Here is a 12,417-nt window from a genome sequence, read left to right on the forward strand (position 1 = left end):
AACATCAGTCTGTAAACAGCAGTCATGAAATCAGCTGAATTGAACATCATGAATATGAACATAACAGCTGATTTCATGGCTGCTGTTTACAGACTGATGTTCATATCCACCCACTGTCTTCAGTGGAATTGAAGGTGTAACGCGTAAGGGACGCCTCTAGGGTTGGACCCTCTCTTCCGCGTTTTTAAGGCGTCATTGAAGCGGTGCCTCAATAGAGGCAAACTCTAAGTTATTCGAGATGGGGAAGTGACTCTGCAGTGTGAGGCGAACTGCTGGTTCCCAGAGCCTGAGGTCACATTTGTAGACGATCAGGGGAAAAGCATCAGTGCTGACAACCCAAGGAGAGAGTCAGACTCAAGAGAGTGTCCACCCCTAAAGGGTTCCCTTTACGCGTTATTGAGGCGGTGTCATGGATATGAAGATCAGTCTGCAAACAGTTGCCATGAAATCAGCCGCATTTCCTGAAACTGCGAGACCGACTAACGTTGGATGGTGTTTTTCTGTTTTGGACATGAAGCTGTCGGCTCATTTCTTTCTGGTTGCCACACTGCTGTCATGTTGTGTCACGTCCTGTGCAGGTACGTTTGGCAGTTTGCGTCTTGCTCATACTTTACTTTACTTTGCGCTGTAGGGATCAGGGCAGAACATTTTAAAAGCGGTTGAAATGGCGCAGTCTTCTGCGTTTATCTCTGCAGTGCAGTTGGAAATACCGTCATGTTAACCTCTGTGTTCTGGTTGCAATGTCATCTGGACACATCTGGATTTATCCGGTCCGGACTCGTTCATTTGAGTGTAGGTGTTAAATCAAACCGGCCAAGCGCTGAACTGTGATATTTCATAGGTTAAACTATATTGATTCATATTCGGAGTAACTGTGAAACAGCTGTTTTATAAAACAAAGATAAAGGGAAAATGTCAGCTGCGCAACCGGCGCTGTGCGTCAGGATCGCTGCAGAAAAGTTGGAGAAAGCAAAGTTTTGCAAGTCAGAGTAAGTCTGTCTGCTTCACAGCGGAAGAAGTTGAGGGAGTGAGCGACTTGAGGGAAAAAGTAGTTTGATTCCTACTTAGAAAATGAAACAACACGTAAACCAAGAAGGCATATCCCAGAAAGAAATGCTACTCAGTTGGAGTTTACACCCTTTTTTTTCTGGTTTGGTTAACAGAAGCTATTTATGGGAAAGTGCAGGGATGTTTTTTAACAAAGTCCATCAGTCAGACAATAGAGTCCAGGTGGGGGTTACTACATCTAGAAGATTTACTCAGTCAGGGAACAATAGCTGTAATCAATACTTACGACTAACTATTTCTAGGATTCTGTTTGTTTGAAGTGAGCATGAACATATCTCCTAACTATCAATATCAAGACATCACGCACAACAGAAAATAAGATTGTACACACACAGAGTGCTGTGTGGAAATCTGTCAACGACCACTTCCCTTGCAGCCAAGGCAGTTCAGTTTATCTGTAGATCACATTTAAGAACGACAACTAATGATTAAAGTGCTTAATAGCGAAATTCATTTATTGACTATTATTTGATGACTCCAATCAAATATGAAACTTCAGGGTTACAGGTTCAAGTCAAGGGTTCCTCACCGGAGATGGACATTAGTGAGACGGATCACTGTTGATTCATCACTCAAAAGCTGATCCACTGTGTATGAATTAAGAAATGCAGGAAGTTTTGGGAAAGTCACAGCCACAAGTACTGTAACACTACTGAGCTCACTAACCACACAGCTAGCAGTGCACCACCTATTACCGCAACTGATACCATCAGGACTAAAGTAACTGATAAAACAAGTTAAGTCAATCAGATCAACCAGATAGTGCACCATGGTTTGAGGGGAACTTAGAGTTGCATAGTAACAGGGAAACAAAAGGTTGTGAAATGAAATCTAATTCCAGTTTGTAGTATGCTTGAGCTAGGAGTGTGTGTGTGTGTGTGTGTGTGTGTGTGTGTGTGTGTGTGTGTGTGTGTGTGTGTGTGTGTGTGTGTGTGTGAAGAACATCTGTAAAGAGAAACTTAATTGTACGTGACACAGCTTTTCTGTCTCTTAGATTGCTGTTGCACAGGTTTACATATTTGTTAAGATTCTTTACTGAAACCAACACGCCTGTCATTATCCTGCTAACATTCATAGTCATACTCTTTTGATAAAAAATATTAATTGGTGCAGATTTAAGTAATTATTTGGTCCATTGTAAAATATAGTTTCTGTAGCTGGTACATTTCGACCCACCACTGTCTAATGACACCTACCTACTCAATAGTTTATGTTTATTCTATTATTACTGTTTAACTACAGTATGTGCCAGTAAGCCCACACACATTTACATACTGTATCTCCAACCCTCAGTGCAGTGTAATAAATACTACAGTGTAGAAAGCAGAAATCAGTCAGTTATGACTGTGTGGCCTTCTGACATTCAGTAGATCAACAATAGAGCATTGGAATAAGACAAGCAATACCTGTTGCTGGGATACAATTGTTTTTGCTTTCAATCTTTATATCTTTTATTCTTAGGACAAAGCTTGAAGAATGGCGTGCCAGGGAAGATCATAGCCTTCACTGGTCAATCTGTCATTCTGCCCTGCAGCACCAGTGTCAACAATGACCAGCTGACAGTGGAATGGTCCAAGGAAGGTCTGAATCCTAACATAGTTTTCCTCTACCGGCATGGTTGTGAGACCTTTGAGGAAAAGAATAGAGTTTTCTTGAACAGGGTAAACCTCTTCTTGGACAAAGTGACAAGTGGTAACATCTCGCTGATGATTTCCAATGTTCAGCTGATGGATGCAGGAAAATACCAGTGTATGATTGTCTGGATGAATAACCCTAAGGTTGAGAACATACTGGAGCTTGTTGTGGGTAAGTCCAGTCCAGAGGAGTATCTAGAGGAAGGTTTTTTAAACCTAAATATGAACCATTAATATCAATATTATAGTAACTCAACTTGGCCATGTGCCTGCCAGCATCATATCATCATAAAATAGTGCAAATGCCATTTTACAAGACATTATGTGCTTAAAGCATCTGCTGCAGGATTAAATGTCACATACATGTAAATGTCATTTCAGGTGGTTATTTACCTAGTAGGCAATTTCCCAAAACTACACACATCCCTGTGTGACACGAAAAAGTTGTTGTTTCACATAAATGTGACATTTATTACGTTTAGTCAAAGCATCGTTTTTCTAGTAACTAAGCTAAACTAACTGTCTCCTAGCTGTAGCTACATATTCACTGTATAAGACATGAGAAGTGGTGTCAATCTCCTTTGTGACAAAAATGATGGATAGAAAGTTTAAAGGTCACACTTTGTTTAATTCTTGTCTTTGTAGGTGCAGCTTCTGAGCCCAAACTCTCAGTTATTCCAGGTCTAGATGGTGGAGTGACTCTGCAGTGTGAGGCGAACTGCTGGTTCCCAGAGCCTGAGGTCACATTTGTTGACGATCAGGGAAAAAGAATCAGTGGTGATAACCCAAGGAGAAAATCAGACGAGAGTGGATGTTTCACTGTCACAAGGAGAGCGACTGTGAAGACTCCTATCAACAGGTTTAATTTCAGTTTACTATTGAAACCTGCCATCTACAATATGTATGTTTGGTTCCTCCACCTGTGCAGCAACAAAAAGCAAAAAGGCAAGAGTGAGTTGATGATTAAAACTTCAAGCTCTGACAAAGAAACCGTAGTGTGGAAACATGAATTCAAAAGATTAAAGTGCCGAATATTTTGTTGTTGGCTCAAAACGACATATTGTGCAGCAGAGTACAACTCCATACAATTCTGTTCAAATTAGCTGAAGAACTAAACAAACAGACATGTTTTCTCCACAGGGTCACCTGCAGAGTTCACGAGCCTCAGATGAACAACACAAGGGACACGGAGATTTACATACCAGGTACACTGGAGTCTTAACAACACATCACGCATATGTGTTTTTACCTTTAATGAATGGGGCACTTCTGTAAAACTGTAACTTCTTCTGACATTTAAACATTTATTTTACTCATTAATGAGCAAAACACTGAAAAATGGCATATCAGCCTTGTTGAGATAGATTAAGTGTTTGAATGTTAGTCATATTTGACTTCAGGTTTCTTTTATGTGCCTCATTCACATGGTATAATATGTCTGAAATAACATGTAATGCTCTTATGTCATCCTTATTGTTCCAGATGACTGCTTTAGGTCCTGCACTGTATTTATAGTTCTTTTGGGGATCATCATTTTAATTGGATTATGCACATGTGTATCTTATTTGTGGAAGAACAATGGTAAGTCATTAACTTTTTCCTCAACACCAGATTCACTTTGTTTTTCCTCCAACTGCTAAAGTCAAATATTCATTGGCAGAATCTTTAGTCAAATGCCTCAAAATACTGATCTAATGTTTGGAGTTATTGGAGCATATTATATGATATGATAATAGTTTTAATCCCAAAGATAGTAAGTTTGCTTTCACACAGCACAGGAAAACAACATATCCTCAATAATTTGTAGTTGTACTACCTTTTGGTTATCTGAATAATGTTCCTCCATTCCTTTTGTTTTACAGAGCACAGTAAAATACATTTTAATACATTCATAGTACATAAAGAAAGTCGGAATGAATCAAGTACTAACAACATATTTTTTTGTTTTTACTCAGTGGGCAGACAGTGGTTATTGGGCCAAAGTGAAAAAATTAGCAACACAGACTGCCAGAGAAACCAGGATGATGTCATTACTGAGCTTCAGAGGGAAAATGAGAAACTGAGAAATGAACTTCATGATAAAAACTGTCAAATTCAAACGGCTACTGAAGAACTGAAAGACCTCAGATCCAGACAGGGTCCTGTCCTGCAGCATAGCCAACCTACGATCAACAAAGGTCCCTCCACATCCTTCCCAGGTGCTTCAGAACCCATTCACCACGCTCCACAAGAGTCTCATCATGACAGCAATACAAAACCACCAGGCTCATCCAACAGCAACCATCCAAATTCTGCAAACTTACCCAAGGAGGATTCAAAACCTGAAGTCTCAAGACAAAACCCAGCATCGGGCCCTCCAGCCAAAAGAAGCAGCCGTCACAAGAGCAGTCCCGCTCTTTTTGTAATTGATGATGCTCCGTCATCCAGCTCCTCTTCATCCTCCACTTCAGAAAAAAAGCATCGTGTACGTACGAAGAGCGAATCCCTGTCTTGTCCAAATCCTCCCAGGAGCCCTCGTAGACACACCATCTCGCCCCTGTGTAATAACCGCTACACTGTCTTGGGAGAATTAACTGAGTCAGATACACTGCTTTTGTGCGATCAGAATTAAAACACATTTGAGGTTCGGCTGAGGTTTTAGGAACAGACTTCTCCAAAGTTGGGATCAAAGACACTTTTAAGCCAAATCCAGAAATGCCTATTTTAAATAGTCGTCTGCAAAAAAAATAGGTAAATAATGAAAGTTCATCTTTAAAACAAGCAGAAATGTTGCAATGAATTCACAAGAAAATAAACTTTATACTAATTAACAATTTTATATTTAACTTGGTGCACTCAACTATGAGAGGTATGGTGCTTCCCATTAATCACTTCATTTGAAATATTCTGCTAGTCGCCTTTCTTGAGAAATATCTTCCAGAACTTGAAAGTGAAAAGTTTAATTTTGTGCTATTCCTTTAAATGATCCAGTCTCATCACATAGGCCCCATGTCTTAACAGCTAACTACAGTAATCCAAAGTTGTGTTACCTGGATTTTTTTTATTGTCTCTGCATTTATGTGTTACGTTACATAGTGGAAGAGGGTTCTTTTATACTGTAATTTAGATTTAAAAAAATGTATTAATATACTGTGGCATTGTAAACTGTGAAAAAACGTTTCCTTCTGTATATTCTCTATAAAATAAAATCGTTTTACCACATGCGCCATCTTAAAGGTTAAACATTTTGGGAAACAAACTTTTGTAAAAGTTTGACAATGAAAATGTGAATGAAATAAAAAAAAACACACACACATATGATTTCACCATATAAATCATGAGTCATGAGTTTTGACTAGACTTCACAGTAAGTAGGTTACTTTCATTTGAAATATTGCCCCACCCCAGTCTAATGAACCACAGGTTTTATTGGACAACTGCAGTTGTAGTACAATAAATAAAATTATGTGTTATGGGAAAATACATTTAAATGAATGAATGAATGTAGGCAGGACACTGAATGTATGTTTCCCCTGAACTATGTGTGAGTTTAAAGTGCTGAAAGGATACAGCTGCTACATGCTTGCAGATTATAGAGCGTTGTGTCTGACGCTGTGTTGTTGATAAAAAAAAAAAGGACAATACGTGTCAGCACTGCTTTTAGGAAGTGATAACCTACTCCAAGTTATTATATTGAAAAACAGTTTTTTCTCTGTCTGTGTTTTTATCAGTGATCAGCTACTGCTGCCATGAGGGGGCAGGAGAGCTCAAGTTTTCCGAGGTAATGCTCTTCCTGGATTCATGAGAGGTTTTGCCACACAGCTAAATTATGTCATAACCATTTGTCAGGTCATGGGAACAAATGAGCTAATAACCCTTTCCAGTCTCTTTAGAGGTGTAGTTTAGTAGTGGTTTCATGAACAAGATGGAACAGGAAGCAAAAATGGTTAATCATGAATCTCAGCATTGATCAGAAGCACTTCTTGACACAAATACATTTTAGATGTAAGCTTACATCACAGATCGTACTAGAACTGCCAAACAAATCCATTTTAGTACAGTAATTAATGTGGATGTTTCTGCTGGATTTCTTCATGTGCTTATTTGCTGGTAGCAGATTTGTGTCAGCTTGTTTTGCTGCTTTCTGTCTGTCCTGTGGAAAGTGACTAATGCAGCTTTAAATTAGATGATTTTGTAACGTTTTGACATTTATATGTTTTGACACAGATAATGTTTTGTTTTCTGTGCGCTTCATTTCCTCTGTACCCTCAAGAGGTATGGCAGGTGTGATTTTGTGTGGTTGTGCAGAGAATGAGCTGTAACTTTGTCGTTTAAGTGAAGTCTTTTAAACGACAGTTTTTTCTTTGCGTCACTTTCCCACATAAACACGACATCAATTACGAGAAGTACGCTGAGACTGAAACAATTGTTTATATGTTTTTTTTTTCTTTTTGGTTCTTTAATTTCCTGTGATGTCCGGACGTGGGCTGGTTGCTGGTTGAAGGTTTCTACTGAGCGAGGAAGAGAAAACACAGAAAACCTCACGACAGGATGGAGTTCACCCGCTCTCTCACCTCTCTCTGCCCAATATTTTGTGAGCAATTTTACTTTTTTCCCTATTTTCTTTCATTATTATTGTCCCACTTGTTGCCTCCTTTATCTATTTACATTTTTAATTACAATTTAAAGAACAGGTAGTAATCTGTTCCATGCACGTCTTAAAATCTCTTACAAACATTTGTATAGTTTGTAAATCAATTTCGACTTCTGTGGTTTCAGGATAGAATAACAGTGTAGTTTGGTAATGTATGTAATTTAAATTAAGTCTACTTTATCATAATTCATGTCCAACATTAGCAACTCAGTAACAAAAGGAAAGTTACGTACAGCTCATATTTCCTTTACTTCTTTGCAGACATTTAGAATAGGCTTGCTTGACTCATAGTTTGAAAAGCAAATGTTTTACTGATACACTGGTCTGAATCCAGGATGTGGTGAAAACTCGGTGGGAAGTTTGCTCGCTTGGGTTTACTCGCAACCCAAAGACATGCTGTTGAGTATATTGTATTTTTTTCCTACCATCAAATGTCAAAGTATTGTCTTTGAAAAAGAAACAGAAAACAGTTACGTGAAATCAGTACATAGTGACCACCATTAGCTGTTAGACAGCAGAACTTCTCCTCAGGACACATCCATAGGTTTTCAAGATACTAAGCAGGTTTAACCTTCTCTGGATTTACTGTCTTCTGTATTTTTTACTCATGCACAAATCACGAATATTAAATGTCAAAAGCTGTATTATTACAATGTTTGCAACTCACTGACTGCTGCTGGCAGGAGCAGTAGTCTGCTTGCACAGGTCAGATGACCTCATACTGTACAAATAAACAGTATGAAAGGACCACTTCTGTATCTAATGCTTTTACATCCCTCTCTATGTTTCAGTGTTTTGTTTTATGGCTGAACTCCAAACAGCCACGCTGAACATCCGTCCCAACAAATCTCAGTTCTTTTGGTATGAACCTTTGAGTCTGAGCTGCATGGTCACGGGAAACTCTAGTGGCTGGACACTGAAGAGGAACACTTCAAATAAAATTTTTGAGCCATGCAGCCCTGGATGGGGAGTGCCAAAAGAGTCCTCCTGCACCATTGAAGATGCCTATCCATCTGACAGTGGAGTGTACTGGTGTGAGTCTGAGTTTGGCGAGTCCAGTAACATTATCGACATCAGCATCACTGGTAATTCCAAATGTGCATGAAGTAGTTGTGTATTTATATATTATATATATATGGTATGTTATAATCTGCAAATCAGGATTAAAACTATGATTTTCTTTAGATGGTGTAGTGATCTTGGAGATCCCTGCGCTTCCTGTGACAGAAGGAGACAGAGTGACACTTTACTGTCAATACAAAGAAGAAGACAACAACGAAATCTTTACCAATTTCTCTGCAAACTTCTACAAAAACGGTGTTTTCATTGGAGCGGCAGGAAACTTCACTCTCGTGTCGGTGTCAAAGGCAGATGAAGGTTTCTACAAGTGTGAGCACCCGTCAAAGGAAGAGTCACCACAGAGCTGGTTGGCTGTGAACAGTAAAGGTGGGCTTACGCACGACATTTCTAAGCTCATAAAACACAGCCAGAATTTTGGACGTCTTTATTGAACATATCCATTAAACATACAAAGTTACAGTCAGTAAAACAGTGTTTCTATTGAAGCGCCTTTAGCAGCAATAACCTCAAGCAAGCATTCGCTTGCTGTGGATAAGAAACGTTATTTTATTAGGATCACAAACCAAGTAGCACCCTCTGACTCTGGCAGTGAGGGCAGCAGAGGTGACCAGTCAGATGTTTCCATGGGGCCTGTGACACCCCTTTATCACTCTCAGTGGAAGGACTAACTAAGTACAGGGGTCCAATAAGAGCCATGTTGGACCAAGTGCTTAAATAGCTTTAACACTAAGAGATGAAATACAGCAGCACCCATTTAAACCTTACTTGAATTTTTATGGACAGTTTAATGAGGAGTTCTTGTTGTTGAGCTGGTGCAAGGCGGCGACTAAAACAATGACAGCAAATACAGCTGCTGTTTGTTTGAATCCACCATTGTAAATGTATTTGGGTTTTTTTACTTCTCCCAGTCAGAGCTCAGCCTCCTCCTGTTGTCACATTTCTGCCCAAGATGGTGGGTGTCATCATCCTTCTCATCCTCTGTAAGCTGATGCTCGTAGTGTTTGTGAATGCTTACAGAAAGTGGTCCAAAGGTGAGAATTGTCTGGAGATCATTTTATCAAATAAGTATGTGCACAAATAGATTACAGACTTGATCCTTTCTCACAAAAGGAATGCTTAATTTAAACGGTGGTAATAATTTAAAATGATGTTCTCCTGTTCCTGCAGATTGATGTGAAGCAACAAACAGAACTGCCAACATCTATTGGACGTTGTCATCTAATCAATGAGACAAATCAGCTTAATTAAAAATGTAAAACCAAATGTTTTTGGTAAAAAGCTGATGATGGGGCAGCTTTTTCTGCAAATGTGTATTTGTGAAAGTAAAGTAGCAAAGACTGAAAAGTAAATTATTAACATGAATAAAGTAGATCTGGAAGTACAGGATGGAAGGACTTATGAACAAAATACTAAATAAGAGTACATTGAATTTAAAAAGGGGCAGATGAGTCAATGTCTCTGAAATGACTCTGAGCCATACTGAGAGATATGTAGACAGCCAGATGGAAAATGTGGCTGCAGAGAGGCAGAGATTATGAGCAACGTGTTGTTCACTCACTGAAACAATTGTCAGTGTCAGTCAGAGTGGAAATCAACAATCATAACACAAATGGTTATCCCTCTGCACCAATCGCCACACGGTCACAACAAAAAAGGGTAGAAAATGAAAATCGAAATAAGGGATGATAAAATAACTGTCTCTAGTATCTAATTTCCATGATACTTTTCATAAAATGTTTTTGAAGTCAAGCTTCTTCTTGTAGGATAAACATCCCACTTCATGAATGCAATGTCTACCTGTGCTGTACATTTACACATGTGACTTAGAAACAATTCCTTGAATTCTTTCTAGACCCAACCTCTAAAAAAATGTAGTTTCATTTCCCATAAATAGCGATACTGATGTTAATACTGACAATGTACTGACAATGCAAACATGACTTTAAAATGCAGTCATAATGTAAAACAGGAGCAAGAGATTTCTGTGAAGGCTTGAATAAGCTTGAACTGATTTTATTTTCAAACCAAACCTACATCATCATCTGCGTAATAAGGTCCTCTACTACACTGCACTAACCATCAATATTCCTGCTATCGCCTCCACTCTGCCATCACTGTACATTTCTAAACGTGTTTCTTCACAATTCTCTTTTGAACTGTTATGAAACTGCAGGTACAACTGGCAGTAACTACTTCCACAATATGAACAGCCACAAGTACCTAGACCACCACCATAACTAAAGGAAGGAAGATGGTTAATTCTGAAAGTTACTCTATTCTTCATCCAAAAAATGATGAAACTTTGACTGCCCGTACTACTCGTATGACTGTTATAACTCCTGACTTCCACCTCACGTCACTTTCACTGACCCAGGTTTGACTGCTTCTGTTTCTGCTACCTCTAAAGATCCTCCCGACAGTAAACCTGTTGTACCAACACTTCCTCACAAAACTACTATCAATTCAGACAAAATAATTAATTCAGCAACTGCTACTCGTCCCCTCGCAGTACCACCTCTTTCTGCTCTTTCAAAGTCTTCCATCTTATGTTGTCCTTTAACACAAACATCTATTTTTTGCTATTAACAGAATGTCCTTGCCTATTAGAGAGTGTTATACCAATACAAGAATAATAAATAGCTTTTAATTGAAAACTAACCATAACCATTCTCATAAACTTAATGTAATCTTGCATATAAATTAAGAGACAGTCCTGTACGCTCCTTATATCCTGTTGAACTTCAGTCACCTGTCAAAAATGATGTACTCAGCTTGTACTTGTTATCTGCTGTTCATGTGCTGTTCATTAAAAAATATCTTGACTTTAATGTCTGAGTGTGTAATGGGATCATTTACCATAGTACAAACTGCAACTTTCTGTCACAATGTCTAATTACAATACCAAAAGGTACATTTTTGCTCTGTTAAACAATTTTAAAGCTGTGTGGTGTTAGTACTTTTACTCTACTTTTGAGCACCAACAGTATAATACAACTATGTACATGTAAGCTGTATAATTTGAATGCTTCTGCTCACCACTAAATAACTGATCAGGAATATCAGGGTTTGTTGGGGAGTAGATGATGTTGTTGACATAAAGGATACAGTTATAATAGCAAAATGACAAATTTGGAGTAAAACTAACTGGGCCTACACAGAAGGGAGTGATGATGGGAGAGTTCAAACTTTTCATTTCACATTTGCACCCACCAGTTAGGTTATGTAACATAGGCTTGGCAAGGTGCAACAGACAAATAAGTGAATGATATGACAGAAATGTAGTGCCCTGGGTCTGCTGTTTTATTGATATCTGTCCTAAAAAGAAGAAAATATGTATGTTTGATGTAGCTGAACTATTTCTTTTTTCTTGTTTTGGATTTATTAGTCTGTTGACCTATACTTTTCCAGAACATTTCCCAGAATGACTCATTCTGCTTTTAAAGAACCCACTTCAATAACTTTTTCATTCTTTAATTGAATAGTACACCTGCAGACTCAATAAATAAAATAAAAAGTTTTCTGAATGAAAAAAAAAAACACAAATGCAGCACAAGTTGCAGTTTCTTCATTTTTATCTTAATATCACCAAAAGTGTAACAAATGTCTGAGTCATGACCACAAGGTAACATCACATCTTATTGTCATTTAAAAGAGAAGTGAAGAGGAAACGGAATACATCTATAATGATAGTTTGAATAAATACAACAAAAGACCATTTTTGTTGTTTCACTAGATGGTCAATTGTGTTGTCACACTGTTTCCCAGTGTCTCCTTTAAATATTGTGTGCTTCTTTTTCTAAAACCAAACTATACTAAAAAATGGTTTGTCAACATGACCTTTTTGTTCTTGTTTTCTTTCTAAATTTCATTACACCTCTTTAATGAAGACCTACTTTATTGATTCCCTTGGGGAAATTGTTGTTTTGAACAGCTGCAGTGGCACTATTGTGGAGTTTCGGCGTCTTGTCCAAGGACACCTCGACATATAGCCAGGAGGAACCA

General features: G+C 38.3%; 2 protein-coding genes across 2 annotated transcripts; both read left to right on the forward strand.

The window, feature by feature from the left end:
* Positions 1-175: 175 nt before the first annotated feature.
* Positions 176-5,934, forward strand: LOC113157860 (butyrophilin subfamily 2 member A1-like). The gene is made up of 6 exons (XM_026353495.1): positions 176-578; positions 2,530-2,874; positions 3,348-3,561; positions 3,843-3,907; positions 4,185-4,283; positions 4,658-5,934. The coding sequence occupies exons 1-6, from the start codon at positions 410-412 to the stop codon at positions 5,311-5,313; spliced, it is 1,548 nt and encodes a 515-aa protein (XP_026209280.1). The 5' UTR covers positions 176-409; the 3' UTR covers positions 5,314-5,934.
* Positions 5,935-6,376: 442 nt separating this feature from the next.
* On the forward strand, positions 6,377-11,232 carry LOC113157141. The gene is made up of 6 exons (XM_026352434.1): positions 6,377-6,462; positions 7,186-7,275; positions 8,127-8,420; positions 8,521-8,781; positions 9,324-9,446; positions 9,583-11,232. Exons 2-6 carry the CDS (start codon positions 7,233-7,235, stop codon positions 9,585-9,587), a joined length of 726 nt encoding a protein of 241 aa, XP_026208219.1. The 5' UTR covers positions 6,377-6,462; positions 7,186-7,232; the 3' UTR covers positions 9,588-11,232.
* Positions 11,233-12,417: the final 1,185 nt, after the last annotated feature.

The sequence above is a fragment of the Anabas testudineus genome, chromosome 18 (genome assembly GCF_900324465.2).
Source record: "Anabas testudineus chromosome 18, fAnaTes1.2, whole genome shotgun sequence".
NCBI classification, from domain to species: Eukaryota; Metazoa; Chordata; class Actinopteri; order Anabantiformes; family Anabantidae; genus Anabas; species Anabas testudineus.

What these genes read in the sequence shown, in the direction of transcription:
- LOC113157860 (XM_026353495.1), top strand. Translation starts at nt 410, where the DNA reads ATGGATATGAAGATCAGTCTGCAAACAGTTGCCATGAAATCAGCCGCA. An exon ending in TTGTGTCACGTCCTGTGCAG is followed by an intron (nt 579 to 2,529) that starts GTACGTTTGGCA and finishes TTTTATTCTTAG; the next exon opens with GACAAAGCTTGAAGAATGGC. An exon ending in GTGAAGACTCCTATCAACAG is followed by an intron (nt 3,562 to 3,842) that starts GTTTAATTTCAG and finishes TTTTCTCCACAG; the next exon opens with GGTCACCTGCAGAGTTCACG.
- LOC113157141 (XM_026352434.1), top strand. Translation starts at nt 7,233, where the DNA reads ATGGAGTTCACCCGCTCTCTCACCTCTCTCTGCCCAATATTTT. An exon ending in CTCTCTCTGCCCAATATTTT is followed by an intron (nt 7,276 to 8,126) that starts GTGAGCAATTTT and finishes TCTATGTTTCAG; the next exon opens with TGTTTTGTTTTATGGCTGAA. An exon ending in GTTGGCTGTGAACAGTAAAG is followed by an intron (nt 8,782 to 9,323) that starts GTGGGCTTACGC and finishes TACTTCTCCCAG; the next exon opens with TCAGAGCTCAGCCTCCTCCT.